The 14,036-nt window shown below is 44.4% G+C and overlaps 1 protein-coding gene across 2 annotated transcripts in view; it reads right to left on the bottom strand.

Moving 5' to 3' along the window:
• ALX4 (ALX homeobox 4) overlaps nucleotides 1–14,036 on the bottom strand; it is a 73,020-nt gene that overhangs the window by 47,980 nt on the left and 11,004 nt on the right. The window contains exon 1 of one of the 2 annotated variants that reach the window (XM_079952147.1): nucleotides 10,698–10,820. The exons of the other annotated variant lie outside the window; for it this stretch is intronic. Within the exon in view, the coding sequence (XP_079808273.1) occupies nucleotides 10,698–10,710 (13 nt within the window). The 5' untranslated portion in view covers nucleotides 10,711–10,820. Of the gene's footprint in view, nucleotides 1–10,697; nucleotides 10,821–14,036 lie in introns of those variants that run through there. 2 annotated transcript variants of the gene reach the window in all.

Genomic DNA, 14,036 nt, shown 5'->3' with positions numbered 1-14,036 from the left:
TGCATTCCACTCAAAGTCTCATGAACGAGATGGTAGAGAATCTGTTTCCACCATCTTTATCCTCTTAAGAAAGTGACCCCACTCAGGCTCAGACACAGGTGGAATCTACACACACATAAAAAAAAACGCTGTGAAAATGCTTTTTTAAAAAACGTTTTGAAAAATATATTGAATTTACCATAGCTCACCATTGCCATCTAGTGTCATATTTGCATATTGCACTTTACGACACACTAAAAAAGTTTTATTTACAACTGTTTAGTTGAGGCCACAGTTCTATTCTTTGCTCTTCACATATCAATGGTATACCAAGTGAGGTCTGGTCAAGTCATCTTGCCTACTATCCTCCAGCAGATGAGACAAGCAACAGAGGCAGTTTTAGGGTGGTGCAGCATGTGTGGTCACACTGGGTGCCACACTGCAGGGGGCGCCAAAACAATGCTGTAGAACAGAGCACAAGAAGTGGGGGGCACTGAATTTTTAGCATCACATAGGGTACCACTGAAATTTGAGAGTCCAAAGCCCGCCACTGCAGGTAAACCCCAAATGAATTCCAGTCCTCCTGATTCCCTGGGAGGCAAATCTAGTGGAGAAACCCTTCACCTTTAAAGACACACCTTTTTATTGTCATCAGTGGGACTCATCAAAAAGAACCTTGATGCATTTTAACCAGCTAATGTGTGCACGGCCTTAATCTGGCTACCCATTATTATGCACTGACCCTGCAAGTTGTAGCCACCATGCAAGAGGAAAGAGCTTTGGCCATTTACCATCTAGGACAGAAGGAGCCTTACCAACTCCCGTTCCAGGTCTTTAAAAAATGCTGATTCTGCTACAACAACCTCTCAGGTCAAAAGGTATCGTATTCTTTTTGTTAGTACAGAATTCTTTACGTCTTGTTTGTTGTGATACAATGTATTTTGAATCAGAGATTTCATGATGAATCTGTTTTGAATTGTCTTTTATAGGGAGATGCTATGGATAACAAATGCATCGGGGTGGTTTGCTTTTCTTAATTGCATTTTGATAAGTATATTTAACAAATAAAACCCCCACCCCAAACATTCTGTGTGCCACTTAGGGAAGCAATAGTTAAGTTTATATAATATTTATTGCTCTCTTCTCCTATCCATCTTCTTGAATTTGTGTTGTTTCCTTTCTTATGAACAGCATTGAGAATGTGGGATATGTACAGATAAGTGGTACATAGATGTCTATTTAAATGACATTTGATTAAGATACAACCAAAGCCAAGGCACAAAGAGGCCCGTCCAATATTGTAGAGCAGAATAGCTGGAACAAACACTTTCTTTCCATAACCAGTATGAGACAAACGGGGTGGTAGAATCCTACTAGGCCCTAGAAGGCAACTAGCTAAACCCACACTGCAATATCTAGAAAGAGGAGGAGGTGAAAAACTACCGTATTTTTCGCTCTATAACACGCACCCGACCATAACGCGCACGTAGTTTTTAGAGGAGGAAAATCCGTAGGCATGCCACCTGTAGGCATTCCCTCCATAACACGCACAGACATTTCCCCTTACTTTCTAGGAGGAAAAAAGTGAGTGTTATGGTGCAAAAAATACGGTAACTGCACAGTGAGGCAGGTCTTATGGCAGAGGTGGGCAACCTTGGGCTCACAGGCCAAATTCAGGCCTCTCTCTCCAACCCTCCAACCCTCCAGGCTCTGCCCAGGCCTCACACACCCAGGTTATCCCACTCAGTGGGCCTGCTCTGTGCCCCCCTCTACTGATTTTACCTGGGTGGAATGTGCCCTGACCTGTGACAAAACCATCTGCTTGCCTGGATAGAGAGTGGTGTGTGTCTACGTCGGATAACATCCATTTCTGGCACACCTGCCACAGTATTTTGGCCCTCTATCTTCAAATGGTTCCCCAGCATTTCTTACCATCTTAGAAAGTTAGGCAATATCCAAATTCCGCAGACAGGCCTGCATGAGGCTGGGGACATGGCAAAGGCAGAACCAGGACATGTGGCACGCAAAGCCGCAATCTCCCCACAATCCACCCACATTGCAGGAGAGAGTACAGTGGTACCTCAGGTTAAGAACTTAATTTGTTCTGGAGGTCTGTTCTTAACCTGAAACTGTTCTTAACCTGAGGTACCACTTTAGCTAATAGGGCCTCCCGCTGCTGCTGCCGCACCACCACCACGTGATTTCTGTTCTCATCCTGAAGCAAAGTTCTTAACCCGAGGTACTATTTCTGGGTTAGCAGAGTCTGTAACCTGAAGCGTCTGTAACCTGAAGCGTATGTAACCCGAGGTACCACTGTAGAAGGGCATGGGCATTCATCAAACATTGTTCATGAAAATGGTTCTAAGTGCCAAGGATTAGTTGGAAAGCAAAGTATGGGAGGAAGGAAATGATAGCAAAACTAATTTACGTCCAGTATAGGCATGGCCAAGTGCTTACAGTTAAGCGACAGATAACCCAAATAGAATCACGTTTGTCAAGTCGGAAGGACCTCAAGGGTCATCTAGTCCAACCCCCTGCAATGCACGAATAAATAGACTCTAATTCTAATAGTACATGGTCCACATGCATAAAATCCATTACAAGACATAAATGAGTGTTTATGATGCCTCCCTTGGGCACATTTCAGTGAAAAGTAAAACCACCAGGAATACTGAATAGAACTAAAGTGTGAGAAAATTTACATGAATGGACGTGGAAGACAGTGTGGCATCATGAGAATGCATCAGAGCCAGTGGAGAAGTATTATTCACAGAAATTAAAAAAGTAAACATATTCTATACTGCAATGCTGAAAACTCTTTTCAATAATATATGCACAAACAAGAACCACTATATTTAATAGCAACTGCTATGCGAGTGATGGTGTTATTACAGCATCAATAGAAAGGAAAGAGCAGGATTCCATGAAGCCCAGTGCCAGACTCTCCCCATTACCTTCTCTTGAGGCAAAGTGGCCACATTCCAGTGTGCAGCTCTGCGCACTCAAGCCTGGCTCCGACATCTTGTTTCACAATAGGAGTTCAGAGGGACCATTGTGTTTGCTTGTGTGCACAAACAGTGTATTGTGCAAAGCACCCCTTGTTTCCAAGGGAATGCGTGGAGGACTGGGGTGCTGAGAAATAATAAACATGTGCATATGCAAGGAGGGGGATTTGAGATGCATGGAACGGGATGGAATTGCTTTGAAGTTTTTTAAAGGCACATGTCAAGCCCCCTCCCTGCCCATTTCCGTTTTCCCAACTGTTTTGAGATATGCCTATCTCCAGGGGTCTGGAAAGAATGAAATTAAGGAAGACGAAGAAGAGATAAACATTTTAGATTCCAATAGATGAAAGATACTCGAATTCACAGCAGGAAATCAGCGGAGGGGGAGCTTGCCAACACTGGCAGAGGCTGATTCTCATGCCGTCCCCAGAATTCAGAGCTGGAGGAATGTTTGAAAGGAGAAGTGGTCCGTTTTGTTTCTGTCTTCATTTGCTAAACCAACAAAAATAATCCCTCTTGCTTGCCCGATCCTCAGCTTTGCTTGCAATTAAGTCAAACTCATGCCAGATCTTTGGAAGTGCAAATAGGCAAGTTTTTTCTTTGGGGTGCCGGTTATTTTCTCATACGAACCTATCACATCAGATTATGAGAACATCAGAAGGGCCCTGCTGGATCAGACCAGAGGCCCACCTAGCATAGCATCCTGTTTCCCACAGTGGCCAGACACTTATGGGCGACCCGCAAGTGGGACTAGAGGGCAAAGGCCCTTTCCCTCCATTGTTCCCAAGCGAGTAGCATTCAGAGGCATGCTACCCTCTGATTCTAGACTACAAGCCAGAGCATCCTGGCTAGTAGTCATGGATAGCACTATCCGCCCTGAATTTGTTGAACACCCTTTTAAAGTCATTCAAGTTGGTGGCCATTGCTGCATCTTCTGGTAGCAAATGCCATAGTTAGTACCCATGTGCAGTGTGAAGAAGTCCTCCCTTTGCTGTGTCTTGAATCTCCCAAACTTCTGCTTCTCTAGATGACCCTGGGTTCTAATATTATAAGGCATGGAGGAAAGCTTATCTCTATCTGCTTTCTCCACACCCTAGTGTTATATCGCTGGTCTATCATGTCCCCTCCACCCTTTCCCCACTAAACAAAATAGCCCCAAACATCATCACCTTTCCACATAGCAGAGATGTTCCAGCCCTGGGGGCCTTATAGTTTGTGCATGGTGTAGAAAAATCACACCATTCCATTCCGTGAGACATATGGAAAGACATGGTTAGGTTTTCAGTAACTGAGTCCCTACAGGTGTTGATCAGTGCCTTTTCTCTTAGATGAACAACAACAAAAAGCATCCATTCATTTGCCTGTTAAATACTGTATATGCAAATATAAAGATTTATTTTTTTCCTATTGCAATGCATTTTTGACATTATAAACAGAGATGAAGATTCCTGCAGAGCAGCCGTGATGCAGTGTGACTCTACCTATGGAGGTAAGTCCCACTGAACTGGAAGGTGCTTACTCCCAGGTAAGTCTGCATAGAAATGCAGCCTTACAGCCCAATCCTAGGCATGTTTACTTGGAGATATGTGTCCAGCTTTTATTTATTTATTAAACACATATAGCCACACATCAGTATCTTGGACAGCTTACGAACAAGACAATACCTTAGAGACTAATATATTTGTGTGTGGCAATAACGGCATGGTGGAGCAGGGTCACTGGGGCACCCTCATGACACTGACATCACCACTGCTTACCTGGCTGGGGCAAGGTTAGAGCTGTGCAGGTGGCAATGGCACCACCACCAATTAGGCACTCCCACCAGTGTCTCTGATGTCCCCAGCCCTGCTGCCACCCTGGACTCATTCAAGTGAGCAGCAGCATTGCAGTTCTCCCCCGCCCCCACCTCCATGTGTCACTACTGGGCATAAGCTTTTGTGGACTGGAGCTCCTTTTGTAAGATTCATTAAGTGTTATCCTCACTTGGGAGAGGTATGAGATCACTAGGTTTGAAAAGAAAAGAAATATTTTTTCTCGTGTATGTGTGTGAACTTACACACTGATAACAAAATGCACCCAATGCTGGGCTCTAGTACAGGAAAGTCTATGCCACAAAAATCTTCTTCTCCATTAAAGTAACGTCCTGTCTGTAACTAAGGCCTCGTTCATATGGCAGTTTATTCTGTTTTCTTAACATTTCCCCAAGTGTTAATTTCCACAATCTTTTTGAGTTTTCACACACTTCTGGATATACAGCAGGATATAGCACGAGTTTAGGATTCCTTTCCATGTTATTTGCTTCCAGAAAAAATCCATTTGTAAATATGAAATGCTGAAAAATTAATAGCAGCCCACTTTGTTGGACACATTCATGGCGAACTTGCCAAAATATTCAGAGGCTGCTTCTCTTGTGCGTGCTACAGGACCTATTACAGTCCCCATGCCTTTGAGTAGTTTGCCTTCAAATTTGTTAGGCCCAGGGTGCACTGCAAGATGGCAAAGATCCTCACCAGAGACAGGCCCACCACAGACCCTCCTGCTCCTGCCCAGGTATGCCACAGACCCTTGTGCTCTGAGGCCTTTGCCTCTTGTGACATCCATGCCAAAGGTTGACCACCCACACGGTGAAGAAAAAAGCCCAGGATACTAGTGGAATTTGAGAAGCATGGATGGGTGTTCTTGAATGGAAAAAAACTGGTGCAAATGTCTCTGAATTCTGGAGCATTGTTCTAAAAAAAATAGATTATAAACCTTTTGAATAAATAAACCTCTTCCTGGAATCATCCAGACTATGTGGAGCTAGAGAGGACTGGAAGACCCTTTAATTCAAATTCTATAAATGAGGTAGGACACCATATCCTACCATATCCAACCAATATGGCACATTGTTTTGATATGCCAGGTATTTAAATGAGTGTGAATGAAGACAGACATAGAGAAAGTATGGTGGGGTGGCCAGGTCTTCAGTCTTCAGGAAACCTCCTACCTGGCAGCATATTAAAATGCTAGAAGTATATTCATCAGCTTCCCTACCCAACCTATTACCACCACTACCGACTTCCGTTTAATAGTGTGGACAGCTCAGTCAACAGCTCATTAAACGGCTGTAAGCAAGCCCCTATTCTCTCAGTACTTCTGATCTGTAACATGGGGATAATAATATCAACCTACCTTGCAGGGTTGTTGTATGGATTTCTAAGATAATGTATGGGAAGTGCCTGAACACTACAAAGCACAATATAAAAGCTGTGCATTGCTTTTGCAAAGGGCTCACAATTATTTTTTAGTTTCCCTTCACAACAATGCTGTGCTACAGCTTTAAACAAACAAAGAAACAAATCCTCCACTTTACAGATGGGAAAGAGTTTGGACAATGCTCAAAATCCAGCTCAGCAGTCTCCACATTTGTGGAGAAATACAGAGGCTTCTCACTATGAGACCAAAAATTATGGTTCTGAATAGGGCTTCCATTATGATCTTCCTCCTTTCATCAACTATGAGACAGGAGACTCCTGCCAACCTAGCAGTTTGAAAGTACGAAGTGCAAGTAGATAAATAGGTACCGCTCCGGCGGGAAGGTAAATGGTGTTTCCGTGTGCTACTCTGGTTCGCCAGAAGTGGCTTAGTCATGCTGGCCACATGACCCAGAAGCTGTACGCCTGCTCCCTCGACCAATAAAGCGAGATGAGCGCCGCAACCCCAGAGTCGTCCACGACTGGATCAAATGGTCAGCGGTCCCTTTACCTGGCACTGAATTACAAATCAAGGAAATTTAACAGTGTGGTGCAACCTGGATTATATTTTCTTAATTGATCATTCTGATCCACCAAACAGTTAAGATGCAGCACTTAGATTTAAAACTCTGAAAGGCTGGAATCCTATAATCATCTATCAGGATGTAAACCCCACTGAATTCAGTGGACAGAGCAGACATGTATAGGATTATGTACTGTAAACACTAAGGGATTATAAAACATCTTAACACCAAGCACTTTGATTTAGCTGCTTCATAATCTGGATGTTAACACAGTGCTGTGGGATGGACCCAAGCACCTTCCTTTGAGGGTTAGCTAATTAAAAGAGACATAGGAAATAGTGGATTTGCAGAGATCATCTCTGCAAATTATGATTGCCAATTGGCAGGAGACCTGAAGAATGCATTTTATAGTACAGATGCAAAACGTAATGCAAGAAGCCAGTATACTCTCCCTGCTGCCATTCACTTCAGACATGTACCAAATTTCAGATTCCATGCAGCTGTCAACAAGCTGCATCAATAAACTAAATTCTGAGATAGCAACTAAACCTTATTATGGAAATGTAGAGAAGTATGCTAAATGTGCTTTGTTTCTAACAACTCTGGATTCCAAATAAGGGATGTATAATAATCTTATGGACACTTGCTGGGGAATAAGAAGCCCAGCTGAATAGTGGGACTTATTTCTGAATAAACACTAACTACCATTTGTTGAGATGAGTGTGTATGTGTATATTTTGTCTCCTGTATCTGGCAGCTGTACTCTATTACTCGTTTGTGAATGGATAACGGCAAAATTAAATTGGGAAAAGCCTTTAGAGGTTTTTTTTTTAAAAAAGTATGAAGAACTCTAATTTAAAATTTTCTTTCTTTCTCATCATCTAACAGTGAAGCCAGAAAATTTCACCAGATACCATATAGTCTGTTATCTAACATCCTTCTCCAATCTATTGTTTTAAAATTGTTCTTATATTCAAAGCCTACATGGTAGCTCATGCAAATAAACAACTCTTACAGATGCAGGTGGTGCTGTGGTCTAAACCACAGAGCCTAGGGCTTGCTGATTGGAAGGTCAGTGGTTCAAATCCCCGCGATGGGGTGAGCTCCCGTTGTTTGGTCACAGATCCTGCCTACCTAGCAGTTTGAAATCACGTCAAGTGCAAGTAGATAAATAGGGAAGGTAAATGGCGTTTCCGTGCACTGCTCTGGTTTGTCAGAAGCGGCTTGGTCATGCTGGCCACATGACCTGGAAGCTGTCTGCGGACAAACACTGGCTCCCTCGGCCAGTAAAGAGAGATGAGCGCCACAACCCCAGAGTCGTCCGTGACTGGACCTAACGGTCAAGGGTACCTTTACCTTTACTTTTACAGACAATAAGCGAATTAATAGCATAAACATCACACTGTTTAATTTCTAAGAATTATCATCTAGTAGTTCCACAGCCTGGGCTTTTCCATCCAAAACTATACAGTTCAGGTACTTATACTAGGATCTAGTATCAAGATGTACTATTTCATTAAATTTTCCACCTTGCACACTGACAATATATCTTAGGCCCTGTCTGCACTAAACATTTAAAGCTATATCATACCACTTGAAACAGTTGTGGCTTCCCCCAAAATGAACTTGGGAACTGGGTATGATATTGCTTTAAATGTATAGTGCAAACGGGGCCTTACAGTGGACTGAATCTTAGGAAGAATTTCATGGAGGTTCAGATGTTCATGGTCAAGCTGTACAGTGGTACCTCGGGTTAAGTACTTAATTCGTTCCAGAGATCCATTCTTAACCTGAAACTGTTCTTAACCCGAAAACCACTTCAGCTAATGGGGCCTCCTGCTGCCGCCGCACTGCCAGAGCACGATTTCTGTTCTTATCCTGATGCAAAGTTCTTAACCTGAAGCACTATTTCTGGCTTAGCGGAGTCTGTAACCTGAAGCGTATGTAACCCAAGGTACCACTGTACTAGGTTTAATGCTGCTTTATATTGTATTTTGTGTCATGTCATATTCAGAGTTTTTTTATTGTAAGTGGTTGACCAGTAAACTAAACTGAAACTTAGTTTTGATTTTTAAGGATACCCAGAGAGACTTTCAAAAGGTGTCTCCTGCATAGCATCTCAAATTTTCAGGTCTGGCTGGATATCCAAACATCTTAGCTGTTTTCCCCATCTTGCCTACTATGTGCTTGTATACATTTGAAGTTTGTATACATAGACACATCACCGCTAAATGATGAACACTGAATGAAGGCACAAAGTAGTCCACACTAAGACTATTTATTCTGTCTTCAACTCACCATGAAAGCATTGACCAGTTCCTTTACTTTCTTCTCCCTTTTGCCATACAGGACATAAGTACACCATAGACTTAAACTGCTTCAGCCAAAAGTCCCTCTTCACGAGAAATGCAGGCAACTGTCGTTTTGTAGTGGCGTCTAGCATTCTCAGAAACTCGGGTAATTGTCATTCTAGAGAAGAGTCTAGATCTAGATTCACTAAGAAAGTCTTCTCAGAATTTCCCATGATTCCTAGGAAAGCCATGACTATTAAATTGGTTAAAAGACTGAAGTATAGATAGGCTACTTCGAAAAACTGATAAATTTAAACATTCCTATCTAGTGGTGCATCTGGGTCATTTTAGACTCTGGACTTAATATCCATATATGAGGAGCCATCTTTAGGTACTAACTTCACTTGCTTCAAGATATGGTAAACCAACAACCTTGCTTCACCAGGAGACCTCCCTGGCTCATTCTGCTGAGTGAGGACCTGGGTCTCTGCCCCAAAGTCCTGCCCAGACTTAAATTATCATATTCTTCTGCTGAGCCCATTAATGTTAATGATGTGGCTGGCCACTGAATCAGAAGCATGGGGATACTGAAGAGTCACAGGAGGACCAGACCTGCCATGCAGCTGGGTTTAGTGACCTTCACTAAGAGGAAAGACAGCAGAAAGTGGTGCCACTGTTTCAAGCCTTGGTCCTGTCAGGAGGCAAGGGCTTCATTTGGACTCTGGGTAGCGAAATGTCTTGGACAGAGACTGGGGAAGACAAGAGTGTGACTGGCACCTTCACATCAGGGTTTTGGCAGTCCAAAACTTACCTTCTGTCCTGCAAGGAAAAACACATCATGGCTGTGTGCGGAAAAAAGGGGGGAATAAATCTGCTGGCTTCGAGAGCCTGCAAGTCTGTAAATTAACTCTCCTTAAGCCCTGAGTGCATTAACTTGGGAGGTTGAGGAGCAGAGCCAAAACATCTCTATTGATTCACAACTTGTTTTGAGTAGTCACCCAGAAAGGCAGCCAGTGAATCACTCCAGCCGGTTTAGTCATGCAACCACATTGAACGCACACCCGAAGGAAGCGCAAAATAAACAGCCTACAGGCCCAGATAACACACACACACTCTCTTTCTCTCTCTCTTCATGTGTGCTGTCTGGCCTCCATACATCTTGTTGAGGATAGGCGTCTCATCCAAGCAGACACATTTGGGAAGCATCTCCAAACTTTTCACCCAGGCAGATCCTCCTCTGTTTCATCTGCTTTGCAGTGGGTGGCTTGCTATCAAAAACAGAGGCGGGTGGGGGGAAGAGACTTTTCAGCTTCTTCCTTCCCCACTTCTTGTTGTTTTGGCCTTGGCAAAAAAAAAAAAAATGCCTTTTAGGGGGCGCCAGTGTGAAAAGCCATGGAGAAAACAGAGTTAATTTCAGAGCAAAGCAACGGGAAAATAAACAGGCCAAGCAGGAAAAGAAATCTTCTCTCTTTCTTTTTCTAGTTGCGCAGAAAGAAGAAGAAGAATGCATAGAGGAAAGGGGGGAGGTCTGGCAGTTTGGATCTTTTGACACATCATTGCTGCAAACAAGCCTCCTCTTAAGGCGGCCAAATCAACAGCAACAAAGCTTCTTTCTCCCTCTCTGTGAAAGAGATGCAGGCACATCTGGTCTGGGAAAAGCCCTACCTTTCAAGCGCATGAAGAATCCCACAGGCTCGCTGCATGTGCAGACGGAAAGGGCTCCGATGCTGCCTCCAGGCGAGGAAGGACTCGCTCCAAGCTCCAGGCGCCTCTCGCCAACTTCTAAAGCCAGATCCTTCTCTTCCCCCTCCCCTCTCGCTGGGAGGGCGCTGGAGCCGTTTGAATGACCGCGCTGGCGACCCCTGTTGTGCAAGAGGGAAGGCGAAGGCGCAAGCCGCGTCAGAACTCTTAGCTCCGAGCGAGAGGCACCGCGGGAGCCAATGGGAGTCGCTCCAGGAAGGAGAGCGGGTAAGATGAAAGCCAGCGGCGGGGAGCCGCAGGCTGCCGCGAGTTCCAATCCTGCCGAGGGCTTTTCTGCTAAGTGGTACCAGAGGCCTGAGCTACACACGGAGCGCAATGTGCAGGGGCTGCAGGTGAGGGCAACTCTCTCACACACAAACACACACACACTATATTCCCACCGGCTGTCTGAACTGGTGCAGACCAAATTCTGCTGTCCTAATTGTCCTCATCTCATCCCTAGTCTCGATCAAACCGTATAGTCCAAGACTAACCATGGATAGTCAGAAGTAAATCCTACAGTATTCAATGGAGCTTACTCCTAAGTAAATGTGGTTAGGATTTCAGCCTCTCTTTTTCTTTTCATGCTTCTCTCTCTCTCTCTCTCTCTCTCTCTCTCTCACACACACACACACACACTTCACCTCGTCCATTCTTCACTTGATCACTCTGAGCAGAACCAGCCCAAACTAAATTTATTTCAACAGGAGACAGTGAAACTTTAACTTAAAAAATAAATAAAAAACAATGGATTTTTACAGGGACTCTTCTTTCGACCTTTAGTCTTTCTTATCCCTAGAGTCAAGTTTCTCCTTTCTCACAGACCTATGACTTATTCTGTTTATGAGCTTCAGCTTTTGTTCACCTTTTGCCTCATTAGGTAAATGTCAAGGGACCCCTGACCATTAGGTCCAGTCGCGGACGACTCTGGGGTTGCGGCGCTCATCTCGCTTTACTAGCCGAGGGAGCCGGCGTACAGCTTCTGGGTCATGTGGCCAGCATGACTAAGCCGCTTCTGGCGAACCAGAGCAGCACACAGAAACACCATTTACCTTCCTGCCAGCACGGTACCTATTTATCTACTTGCACTTTGATGTGCTTTCAAACTGCTAGGTGGACAGGAGCAGGGACCGAACAATGGGAGCTCACCCCATTGCGGGGATTCGAACCACCGACCTTCTGGTCGACAAGCCCTAGGCTCTGTGATTTAACCCACAGCATCACCCACGTCCCTTTTGCCTCTTTAGATGACACTATATCTATGGAAAAAGCATACATGTAACTCTCCAGTGGTTTGACTTCACCCCCCAAAGGCACACATTCTTCCATTGTCCCCCAAGACAGATGGATGCCAACAACAATATCCATGGTTCCTTCATTCCTATAATTTGGAGGCAGGGGGGAGTAGCCATCTTCAATACACTGTATAAGTTTGATCCAAAAATCAGGGACATTGCTATGATGGGTGCAGTGCCACTTAAAAGACAACATCTCTCCTTTGCAAGAGCTGGTTAGAATGTCCCACCACTATCAGGATATTTTTCTTCCCTAACCTTGCTTCAGGATGGACTGTTGCCCCTTCCTCACCTTGGGCCCTGGATCTCCAGGCCAACTTCAACACTGCACCACCCTTGTTCTGAAGCGGGAATGGGCAACCTGTGCCCCCTCCCCCGCCGATGTTGCTAGAATTACAACTCCCATCATCCCTCACCATTGGCCATGCTGTCTGGGTCTGATGGGAGCTGAGTCCAATAACATCTGGAAGGCCGCAAGTTGCCCATTCCTGGTTGAGGAGCCAAGAACATTGGGTGTACATCATTGTACACCTTCCTTTTGTGCTCTCACCTAGAAATCAACCAAACATTGAGGGAAATCTCTCTGAAGTGCCCCCCGTGCAAAAAAGACAGAAGTTAGTAATTACTTGCAAGTTGCTTTGCTTGAATGACATAACTTGTTCTTCAGCTTTCCGGTACAGCAGAGATGGCCTTCCAACTGTTGTTGGGCCCTATCGTGGCCAATGATAAATGACTATGGGAGTTGTAGTTCAACACTTCTGGAGGACCACATGTTTCCCATCCCTGTATCATGCACCAATCAGTTCAAAGGGCTCTTTCAAGACATCCCTACATGTTCATCGCCTGATGGCTGCAGCCTCATGATGATTTGCATGTGTGTATGAACTGTCACAGATTTAACACACAGAGAGACAGAACTTCCGTGCACCAACATCTAAAGCGCATACAGTCACTTCACCAAGGACTCAGCCTTATTCACACCCAATACACAGTTCAGTGGAAAAGGGGGTGCTGGAGAAGATTGGAACACTTCAAGGCCACAGGTGAGTGATACCAAGTTTTTAACACATCAAAATAAACAGCAAAACAAGCAAGTAAGAAGCAGACAAAAACAAATTTCCTAGCAAGTAAATGAGTCCATTTCATCTGATACATGATTTGTTATCCTGTTGGCAGGATGGGGCTGGTGCGGGGAGAGAAAGAGATGAGAGGTGGTGAGGAATATGTAAGCAGTGACGTCAGAGGGAAATGAAATGTCAATAATACAGTCTGGGGCAACTACATTAAAGCTGCAATCCTGTGCCAATTTACCTAGGAATAAATCTCTTCAGCTCAATGAGTCTGACGTCTAAATAGACATGACCTTGGCTATAAAAGAACTACAGTGACCATTCCCAAAAGTGGTCTTGATGATAACACACCCACCCTGGCATTGGTGATGCAATGAACACTCAGCAATGTGTCTGAGATTGGCAGTCTCCTCTCCATTATTCCACTGCAATCCATGGGGCATATGCCCAATATGTTAAAGGCCAGGGTGTATCTAAAGCTTTAAATCCAGATACTTCAAGTTCCCCCGGGTACAGATAGGGATGAAAGTGAGTCTATTTGAAAGAGACACTCCTCATCTCAGACCTGCATTTTACAAGATTAGGGAGAGGTCAGTTCACACCGCTGTGTGAACTGAAAATGAAAATTAGAGCTCTACAGGTCTGTGGTATCCAGCTTCACAGTGACAATTTTGCAAAAGAGGCATGTTTACACTGGTGAGATTGCTATGTGCTCCCCAAGCCAAGTCTGTGGCCAGTCATTTCACAGAGACGTATCATTGCTCCATTTAGCTCTGTATTGTCTGCACAGACTGTCAGCAGCTCTCCAGAATTCTAGGCAGGGGGTTTCTCCAAACCCTACCTAGAGATGCATTGGACCTTCTTCATGCAAAGCAGGTGCTTTGATCCTTCTCAGAGAC

The sequence above is a fragment of the Podarcis cretensis genome (genome assembly GCF_951804945.1).
Source record: "Podarcis cretensis genome assembly, chromosome: 1".
Taxonomy (NCBI): domain Eukaryota; kingdom Metazoa; phylum Chordata; class Lepidosauria; order Squamata; family Lacertidae; genus Podarcis; species Podarcis cretensis.
Note: the sequence above shows the minus strand (reverse complement) of the source record. Positions and strands in the feature narration are given on the sequence as shown.